Source organism: Homalodisca vitripennis, chromosome 3, assembly GCF_021130785.1.
Source record: "Homalodisca vitripennis isolate AUS2020 chromosome 3, UT_GWSS_2.1, whole genome shotgun sequence".
Taxonomy (NCBI): Eukaryota; Metazoa; Arthropoda; class Insecta; order Hemiptera; family Cicadellidae; genus Homalodisca; species Homalodisca vitripennis.
In genome coordinates, this window is record NC_060209.1 from 196165554 (window position 1) to 196176989 (window position 11436).

An 11436-nucleotide genomic window follows, 5' to 3' on the forward strand; every position below is an offset into this window, starting at 1 on the left:
ACAAAGAAAACTATCTGCACATTACATACATTTATATAGTGTAACTGACTGACAAATGAATAACAATAAACATTTACTAATTAACTTACTGATTAAGCAAAGTCCATAAATATAATGGATGGGAGTGTTAAGGAAGTTTTCAAGACCAATGGGGCATAGCCTGGAGGGATTTTTGAAATAAACACTTATATGTTAACCAGGGACGCTAAAAATGTTCATGTAAAATTTTAATACTATCGATCCAGTAGTTTTTACGTGAGTGACTAACACACACAAATATACACCTTTTGATTTTGTATAATAGAATATGAATAATTTATTTTCACTTCTTTTCTACATAGTTTTTTACAAAAATAAATACTTGTACAGTAAAAAGATTCTTAGAAAAAAAATTACAAAATGAAAACAATAAAAGAGAGCACTAGCAAACACTAAGAATAATAGAGCATTATGCCAGGAATTGCTGTACAAAATATCTTAGTCAAATTTACATTTAATCTAGGAACTAAACAACAACAACAAAAATAATATTAATAAGTATCAGAGAAATTATTACATATTATATACAAGTATTTATATTAAATCGAAAGTGAAAATTTAGGACCTCTAAGGTAAAAAACCTGTTTAGAGGCTCCATTGCTAAAATAGAAATAACAAAAATAAATATAAGCTCTCAGAGACATTAGACATATAATAAAAAGTACAGTAGAACTCCGATTATCCAAATTAATTGGGGATCAGGCCGATTCGGATATGCAAAAATTCGGATAGTTGGATTTAGCATGGAAATTATGCAAAAAAGGAGTATTTTACATTAAATAAACAAAAGTGCATTGAAAACGTTGTTGTTTTAATACTATAGAGTACAGTAATAAACATGAGCAATAAAAATGCAGTACAGCAATACAGATTAACGAAAAGTACTAGTACATAAACTAAATGACAAATGAAAAAATTAAGTGATGAAATGTGCAATAGGCTACATACAGTACATATTTGTCCTGTGTAGTTTTTTCACTTGAACATTTCCAATAAAGTACGTTTGCCTTGAGGTTGTAGCTCGTTTCCGTGCAGCAAGGTCCCGCAGGCGCTTGACGGCAAGAAGTTGTACAGCTTCACATTCTGGTTGCCGCTCCATCCACTTTAAGGCGTTTTTCAAAACAAATGAAGGCTTCTCCGTGTGTTGGCACATTTTCCTCTTTCAGTTTCATCACCGCTCTCATCACTGTCAATGATATCACTTTGCTGTTCGTCCATTACACTTTCTGCTATTTTATTGTCCCTGTCATTATCTGAAAACCCAGTTTCTTTTTTAAATTTTTTTACTTCAGGGATGAAAGTTTTATTGTACCATTCCAAAAATATATCACTCGCCATCCATGCACTTTTTTGGTTGGTGTAAGCCACTGGTAAATGGTTTACATTTTTAAAAGCTCTTGGCTTTTTTTGGTTTACCTATCATTAGTAAAGGCAGCCGATGGGTACCTGTAGAGTTAGCACAAACAAGGATTGTTACTCGTTCCTTGCATACTTTATGCCCTGGAGCACTTTGTTCTCTTTTGGATGCCAAAGTCTTCCTCGGTAGGGCCTTCCAGTTTAACCCGGATTCGTCGGCATTGTAAACAAGTTCGGGATCATAGTGTTTAGTCCTCTTGTTTAAATGTTTCCACAAACTTAATGGCAGCTTCACGGTCGGCAGAAAGTTTTTCTCCCCGCTACGTCAAATTCTCAAATGCCATGCCTAGATTTAAAATTCTGAAGCCACCCCTGGCTTGCCTTAAAAATCAGTCACACCCATTTTTTCGCTAAACATTCGAGCTTTTTCACATAAAATTTGTCCGGAAAATAGGTTGCCCACTTGACCGTTGTTGAAGAAAACCATGTAAAAAACAACAGCGTTTCTCAATAGGTTCACTTTTAGCGTGCTTCATCACTTTTCTAGATGAGAACATCCATTATTCACTTTCCAATGCACTCACGAAGCTTAAAATATTTGCTTTGTTAGTTTTTAATGTCACATATAGTTGCAGACCCCTACGCCAAACCGCTCTGCTAGTTGCTTTCCTGCGACGCCTTTATTTAACTGATTAATAATTTCCACTTTATCGCTGAGAGAAAGTACAACTCGTTTACTTTTGCACTCATCGTTAATGATTTTATAAATATCAGGCTATGCAACACTACACACATCAACGCAACTCTCAAGGTACAACGCAACTCGACTGCTAAATTACACACGCGAACGGAACTGGCATACGGCTCAAGCGCACTGACCGGCGGGCGGCGAGACTGCAGTCGATGTGCAGGTGGAAGGGCGGGGTGTTTCTAAATATAGCATGCGGGAGTCACGTTACCACGGTAACGGCACGTACGCCTGGCGCGCCGGGCTCCTGCCCCTGTCTACGTCATGGCACGTTTCGTCGGGCGGGCGCCGTCACTGTTATTTGACGACTTTCAAATTTTACATAATTTCACCGAATCGTGATTCGGATAATTGGGGATTCGGATAATAGGGGTTCGGATAATCGGAGTTCTACTGTAATCTTCTAGTGCTAAAACAAAATATTTCATGAGTCAAAAAAGTTTATAAATTAGAGATAGCTTATACAACTTATATACAGCAATATATAAAAGAATCTAATTAACTTAATAAGAAATAAAAGAATAAAAAATTTAACTTATTCAGTAAAAAAAAAAAAACAAAATACTATGTTTGAATATTTATAATAATAATAGTTTGATTATTAATAGTGTAGATGTATAGTGAAATTTAAAATTAAAGCATTCAATTGAAGTTAAAGTACATTGGTGAAGAAAACAAATTAATATTTTACCACTTTAGATCCACTTCAGTCCGAAGTAGGGAATATGGGATATGTACGTAATATCATTGTTGATTTTTAATTAGTGTTTTTATCTATTTTCTATTAAATTCCGTATCAGTTTGTATTACCTATCATATCAGTTCAGTACTCATGAAAACTTGTCAGAGATGTTTCTGTTTAAAAATACTCCATTGTGTTTTTTTGCTATATTGTTTTTTTTTTATCCAGTTTCCCAATTTTTCCCTTTTTAAATTATTTAATGAGATGGATTCGTGCCAGTTCTTGACTTGCTCATTGTTTTGGGAATATTTTGTAATTTATATTGTTATTATTACTAAATTAAACATTCATACCTAGTAGAGATATTAAAACTCAATGTATAGCTTTAAGCAATTTAAAAAATAGTTAACATTTAAAATAATAAATATAGTATGAATAAGTTACATATAAAATGTCAGAAGACAATCCATATTAATATAATAGACGGTCTTCACAGTATAGAAGACAGAAAAGTACTTATTAGTTTTAAAAATGTTACAATAATTTCCAAAACTTTACTGTTATTATTATTTGAAGAAAAAGAAAATATCAAAACAATCAACAAGCTCAAAATTACTGCTGTATTTTCAATCTTCCAGATCCATGATGTACTAAACTAGTGACTTATGAAGTTATTAATGCCATCATTTTAGCAAGCACTCTACATTTACTGTATTTTCTTTCACAGTTAATTCCTTTATTGTACTTCTGGAAATTTAGAACATATTTTATACCAGTTTGATTGCCAAAGTGGTGCTTTTGAGTATTTTTTTGTATTCCAGCAAACTTTTTCAAGTTTTAAATCAGGAATAATAAAATTTACAGTTGTTAATTGTGTCATTGCACACATAAAACAAGCGTAGTTTATCATGTTTGAATCTATGATTCCTGAATTTTCCTGACCAGATGCAATGTCCTATTACCCACTAATATTATTAGCAATATAGATAATTTTGATTAAAATTTGCATAGACAATAGAATTTTAATTCTCAATCAATACATAGTGTACATAGAGAATTGTCTTAGATTTAATATAATGTCATAAGGTCATCACTAAACATTTGTTTAGAAAACATAAAGTTAATCAGTTCTTAATATAAAGATTTAGTAAGAAGTTTAAAACATTGTTGACTATAAACTATCATAATCTAAAACTACTATTACAATTTAAAATAATAAAAAAAACCTATTTTATATGAAAGGGTCATCAAAAAGTTCATTTACTGAATAGTATGCTTTCATTAAGAAAGTATGTTTTATTTCCTTTAAAAACCTTTTGCTGGACATCAATTCTTTGTTGCATTTCAATATTTTATTTATTATTTTACAGATTTGGAAGAGCTATGTTTTTTTATCTGTATAAAATTTTGCGATATCTGGTATCATAGAATCATATAATTTTAACCATTGATTGTATAGTGATTCTGTAAATTTAAAGTTAGTGTAGCATGTTTAAAGATAACAATCTTCAATATTGAAAAATAAAACACGCATCATTTAGTATTATGTTTACTGACCAGGGGAGATACGAGCACTGGGCGGATGTGATCTACTCACCATCAGCCCCAAACTGCTGGAAGAGCTGGAGAGTTCCAGTGAGCCCGTCCACGAGGTGCTTTCCGAGAAGACAGGTCAGTAGCCGTGGTGTTACTAGCTATCGTGCCAACAGTACTCAAGAGAAGTCAAATAACTCTGTGTTAACGAGAGCGCATCATTAATTCCTTAGTAGCTTCTCAGATAGGGAAACTTGACCATTTCACTTTCACAAACACAATTGTAAAAAAATATTAATGAAGCAAAATTACCTATGTGTTTTAAATCTAAATCTGTCAGAAAAATGTGTTTCTAGAAAACTATTTACTATTTACTCTTAGAAACTTTACGTATTTTGCAGATTTTAAGCCGTTCACAAAGGCTTAAACATTGAGTGGCATTTTAACCCTTTGACTAGTAATCCTACTACACATTCGGAAGCGCAGTATGTGCCGCCTGCAGTAATCCCTATAGCCGTGCGGGAAGTGCTAAGATGCTAAACAGTCTTCATAATAATGTTTCGTGATGAATAATCTCTCGCTTGAATAGGAATGCAATCTAGCGGAATAAATAATAAACAGTTTCAAGTAGTTTTCGTAATTCCTACTAGATTGCAGTTGTTCTTTTATTTCTTTCAGACCCAGTTGATGGTATTCAGGCCTTATGACGGTATTCAATCAGTTATTCCCAGCTGAATAAGTAATCAGCTGATTTGAGAAGTGAATACAGGTTGTAACCTCACTTTTACGTTACCAATTGCCTTGATTGTAAATATCTTGTTGTGTTTACTGTGAGTAAATAAACATGGCTGTTGTGTAATTATTACTGATTACGTAAAATGACATGAGAAAGAGTTGCAAACGAATTTTTACCAAGATGCTTCCTTGAGACTCACTGCTCGGCATTTTCCCACCACAATCACTGCTACATATAAGAAGGACAAACTGAGAAGAGTATGCCATGTGTGCAGATAGACCAGTGTCTGCGAGCGCAGACACTGTGTGACAGGCGTTGGAACACAACATGGATGTGTCGTGATTGCGATGTTCCACTTTGTGTTTGACTGTTTTCGCGCATTTCATACCCTGTGTACTGTTACTAACTTGTACCTTAGTATGTTTGTGAGAAAACACTGAATATTTTATCTTATTCTCATATTTTGTAAATATAATCACTTTTGTACATAATTAGATTAATTTCTGTATAAATAAAAAAAAAACTCCAAAAATGTTTAATTGAGTGTTTTTCATAACACACTTACTACAGTAAACCCAAATCACTTAATAAAAACAAAATTAAAATTAAAAAAGGCTCACTTTTTAGGGAACTCTTACTGAGAAAAAACCCACCAGTCAAAGGGTTAAAACTTTGCAAGTCTGGTGTTAAACTAATCAGTTACAAGGACCTTGATACCATCTGCGTATTCCTGTTCAAATACACCTGTACTGTTAAGTAAACTAGGACATGTACAACCCGGTTCTACATGAGAGGGGTAAGGTTCACAACTATTAGGAGAGCCTTGGTTATCCTTGCTATAACCATTGCTCCTGTAAGTGTTATGGTGCCCCCCTGGACATTGTCATTTGGACTATGGTCAGGAGAAGTGCCTACTGTCTTCAGCAGATGGGACTTTGGTCGGGCTGCAGCAGTGGGCACTGTAGAATTAGCACCTTGATATAGGAGGATGCTCTGCATATGATCTCTGATCAGATGCCACAAAAGTTTTCCTTTGAAAAACCCTTTAGGATTGTTGTACCCTCAAGGGATGATTGGTCAGAGGGAAGGAAAACTTTTTTACCAGCAGAGCTCGAATTGTTCACAGACGGCTCTAAAACAAAAAGCGGCACAAGCGCTGGAATTCTGGGAGTGAGACCATGTTCGGAGCTGGTGGTCCCTATGGGTCCGTATCCGACAGTTTTTCAGGCGGAGTTTGCAGCTATTATGGAATGTGCTCGTGAGAATCTTTGTCTGCGATATAGGAGCAAGACGATTAATATTTTCACAGACAGTCAGGCAGCGTGTGATCAAATCCAAAATAGTTTGGGATTGCTATCAAGCCGTTTCCTCCCTTGCCAGAATCAATCTATTTGTTGGGTTCCTGATCATGAGGGGATCCCTCGGAACGAAAGAGCTGATGTCCTGGCCAACCGGGGCTCAGCGACAACTATGACGGGTCCTCAACCGTTCTGCGGTGTTCCAAGGTGCGAATCCTCTAGGGTTGTCTCGTAATGGGTTCGTGTTGAACATGAGAGAAGGTGGAGGTTGCATCCAGGCATGAGAATTAGCAGAATGGTACTACTGTCGCCTTCCTCCAGAGTGGCGTCTGACCTTCTCTCACTAAGTTGATCAATGTCTTCTCAGGTTATAGGTTTGATCAAAGGACATGGTCACCTGAGGAAGCATCCTCAGGAGGATCCGCTGTGTAGAATGTGTGATGAGCAGGATGAAACTGCCGAACACTTGCTCTTTGATTGTCCTACAATAGGGAGCGGTATGCCATCTTTGGACAAGGGTGGTGAATTTCCCTGGGTGAATCCTAGACTGGTGGGCCTCATGGTGTGCTTCCGGGGTGAGCAAAAGGCCCTTGAGGCTTAAGTGCATGGCAGTAGGCCGCCCCATGGAAGAAGAAGAGGTATAGTATCCGCCATGCACTCCTCAACAGGCGGATGCTATAAGCATTCAAACTATTGCCTCAATTATTTTCTGGCCCTTATCTACCAATTTTGTACAGTTTTCTTTTGCTATAATATCATTGCCTACTATTATTAATGGTTCAATTTTATGTCTATTTTGTTTTGTGGAAAATGTTATAAAGTTTGCTTTACTTGAATTCAATAATGATTATTTAAGAATTCTTTGATAGCTGCCAAATTGATATAAGCAGAAATCTCAATGTCATGTGGAGATTTTCCTATCATTATCATGTTAGTGTCATCTGCATATAAACAAATTTTGCTTAGAGTGACATGTTTTGTAATTCATTTCAGATAACAAATGAAAAGTAGTATCAGTATCATACTATTGATCAAGCACTGTATAGTTAAAATTTTCTAAAATTAAATGTAAACCACTCTTTCAACCTCAAGACGAATTCCACCTGAAAGTTTTAACAGCTGCTTAGTGTCAGTTAGTTTGGATTAAGAAACTAATTTTATCATTATTTGTGTAATCCTAAAGTATTTCAGAAATATTTTTATATATTTCTCTTTGTACAAATTTTTTTTGGTCCAACCGTTCTCAAGATTAGCAGTTGACAACATATTTAGTGATTCATTTTTATTAATAAGATTTGTAGTAGCATAATAGGAGATGTACAGGGTGGCTTTTTATATGGGCCACCATTGTGATCTTGGAAACTATAAATTTGACAGCAAACTTTAAATGGGGGAAATTCCTTATTTCAGAAACATTCAAAAATACTTATATCGAACTTTAAAAAACTGCAATCATTTTCCAATATGACAGTTAAACTTTGTTTTTATCTTAGGGAACACCATGTATATTATTATTTTCAATAGAAAAAGTAATTAAAAAACTTTTCTATTTTTAGCATTTGTTTTGATATTTTCCCTTAATAATGAAGATATATGAGCTCAAAGTGTTAAAACTCCTTATGGAGTGTAGAAAGTGCCTTTTTACATAGATGTCTATTTGAATGCTCTAATCTGTAAATATAACATCTCAAATTTGGAAATTTTCCTTTGTTTTGAAAATATTTTGGAATTTGCATTAAAAATTTAGGTTTCATTCAAACACAACCATTTAATATCTGGTAGTAGTAGATAAGAAGCTTTAGTTGAACAAAGCGTAATTTTTCAATTCAGACACTTTGAACGTACGGGAAAGCTCTCAACATGAAAAAATCTGGAGCATGGGAGAAGGTGGAGGATGCATCCGGGCTTGAGAATGAGCAGAATGGTATTACAGACGCCTTCCTCTAGGGTGGCGTCGGACCTTCTCTCATTAAATAGATCAATGTCTTCTCGGGTTATTGGTCTTATCACGGGGCATGGTCACCTGAGGAAGCATCTTCACAGAGTCGGCATCCTTCAGGAGCATCCGCTCTGCAGAATGTTTAATGAGCAGGATGAAACTGCTGAGCACCTGCTCTTTCAATAGCAAGAGGGAGCGGTATGCCATCTTTGGTATTTTGGGCAGGGGTGGTGAATTTCCCCAGGAGGACCTGATAGGTTGTTTTCGGCGGTTTGTGGAACTGCTGAAATTATAGACTGGTGTGTTTCTGGGGTGCGCAAAAAGCCCTTGAGACTTAAGTGCATGGCAGTAGGCCGCCCCAAGGGAAAAAAAAAAGAAAGTGTTATGGTTACACTCCATATATGAATAAATCCTTGATTCAGCCACACTTTGACTATTGATGTGTCGGGTAATTGCACCAACCCATAAGGGCTTTCTACACTCCATAAGGAGTTTTAACACTTTGAGCTCATATATCTTCATTATTAAGGGAAATATCAAAACAAATGCTAAAAATAGAAAAGTTTTTTTAATTACTTTTTCTATTGAAAATAATAATATACATGGTGTTCCCTAAGATAAAAACAAAGTTTAACTGTCATATTGGAAAATGATTGCAGTTTTTTAAAGTTCGATATAAGTATTTTTGAATGTTTCTGAAATAAGGAATTTCCCCCATTTAAAGTTTGCTGTCAAATTTATAGTTTCCAAGATCACAATGGTGGCCCATATAAAAAGCCACCCTGTACATCTCCTATTATGCTACTACAAATCTTATTAATAAAAATGAATCGCTAAATATGTTCTAATGTAATCGAGTGGCATTGTTCTAAAGAGACCCTTTTATGTTCAAGAAGTCAACCAGTACAACTTCTGTGGCCACCAATGTTTTCTGTATCCTACACCGATCTCTTTTACCCTATTACTAATACGGTATATTGTATTTTACAGCCAAGAAGCTGGACCAGGATAAGATAACCCTGAATGAAGCAATGTTCCGGTGGCAACTGAACGAGGACCAGATGGCCACAGACAAGTTGTCCGAAGGCATCCGCAAGTTTGCAGAGGACTCTCGAAAGCTTGAGAAACTTCTGCAGGACCTCATCCAGAAGAAGTAGGATTCCATTGATGCCGACTGATCTTTTCATTCCTTTGTTACATTCTAGCTGCTGGGGGTGGAATTTTTATATGGTTGTGTCAAATAAAGAGGTTTATTTTCTGTAAGTGTTTTTTGTCATTACCCAAATATGTTAATGAATTAAAAATATAGAAACATTAACCATAGCACTCGCAAGATGGGACTGGCACACCGATGCAGTGTTTCGCCGAGGCCTCGCAGGACAGGTCCGACCCCGCCTACTGCATAGCTGCCGCTTACTGCATCATAAACCAAATATTTCATTGACTTTGAGACAGCTGGTTGCTTCCAAACACTGAAAAGTGTAATTTCAACATTACAGTAATTGACAACATTTCTACAAACTTTAAAAGGGAATGTTTGGAAATTAGTGGTGTAGTAACAATGCTATCTGATCATGATTGGCAAATTTTAAAAATAAATAATCTGAAACAGTGCATCAGATACAATGATTATTATCTTGAAAACCGTACAGATTTCTCTGCACTCAATATAAAATTATTTAAAGATTTTCTAAAAAATGAAACTTGGGAAAAAATATACCTTGCTCCATGCAATGATAAATATAATATCTTTGATCAGGTTTTCACTTATTATTTTAACTGATGTTTTCCAATAAAAACTTTTAAGATAAAAAAATAATCCATTTAAGTGGATAAACAATGAACTTAAGATGGAGAAACAAGAAATCATAAACACTGGCAAATATGAAAGATCTACTAAAAATGAAGAGCTATCTAGTTTTGTCAAATTGCAAACCAAGAATTATAAAAACTATTAATGGTCAAAAGGGAATTTTTTGGTGATAAAATCAGTAAGGCTTCCAATAAAAACCACTTGGAATATAATTAATTATGAAGTAGGAAATAAAAGATGTAAACTAAATAAGAATTGTAATATAGTACTTCAAGAGAACAATGCATGCATAGAAAATCCCGAAATAGTTTGTAAAATTTTTAATAAATATGACTAACAGAAATAACGAAAATGTCCAACCATTAACAAGTTTAAATATTAATGACTTGGATGTAGGAATCGTAGGAGATGTAGAAAACTTGTTCAGTAAGTTCTTTTGTCTAACTCCAACAAATGTAAAGGAGGTCCAAAGAAATGTCTCTTTTGATAATAAACTTAACTTGTGGTTATGATGAAGTGCCATTAAAAATTATAAAAGAAGTTAAAGAAGAGCTAAGCAAAATTCTTGTACATTTGATAAATTTTTATATGTTAGAATCTTTCCTAATCTACTCAAAATTGCTAAAATTATTCCGATGTTTAAAGCAAATGATACATTCCTTAAATCAAACTATAGACCTATTTCCTTGTTACCATCTATATCAAAAGTTTTTGAAAAAGTAGTATAGTAGTATAACCGAAGACTTATTTAAAACAAAACAACATTATCGATGACACCCAACATGGGTTTAGGAAACATAAATCAACCATCACAGCAGCAGTTAGTTTTATAGAATCAGTCATAAATTCAACTGACAAAGGGAAAGTTGTTATTGGAATTTTTATGGACCTCTCTAAGGCCTTTGACAGTGTTGATCACCATATATTTTATTATCAATGATATTGGAGTTAGAGGTATTGCACTGAATTGGTTGAAATCATATTTGACGGGTAGGAAACAGTTTGTTAAAATAGCTCATAAGTCGACAAATAGAACTTTAACAAGATTTAAATCTGAATTATAACAAAGCGTGGTAGGAGTCCCACAAGGGTCAAATCTTGGACCTCTTCTCTTCTTATGTTATTTGAGGAATATTGAAAGCAAACTATCTTATATTGCAAACAGTTTGTTGTGTTTATTTGCAGATGATACAAATCTAAAGGTTACTGGAATTTCTAAAGAAGAAGTTGAATTCATCTCAGCAATCGAATTGGCTAATTTGCAACAGTTTTTTAACAGCAAAAAACTTAAT

General features: G+C 34.6%; 1 protein-coding gene across 1 annotated transcript in view; it reads left to right on the forward strand.

Moving 5' to 3' along the window:
* LOC124357982 (transaldolase) overlaps nt 1-9594 on the forward strand; it is a 62827-nt gene extending 53233 nt beyond the window's left edge. Inside the window, exons 7-8 of the mRNA XM_046810158.1 lie at nt 4386-4496; nt 9322-9594. Of these exons, the coding sequence (XP_046666114.1) occupies nt 4386-4496; nt 9322-9488 (278 nt within the window). The 3' untranslated portion in view covers nt 9489-9594. The remainder of the gene's footprint in view (nt 1-4385; nt 4497-9321) is intronic.
* The last annotated feature ends 1842 nt before the right edge of the window (nt 9595-11436 follow it).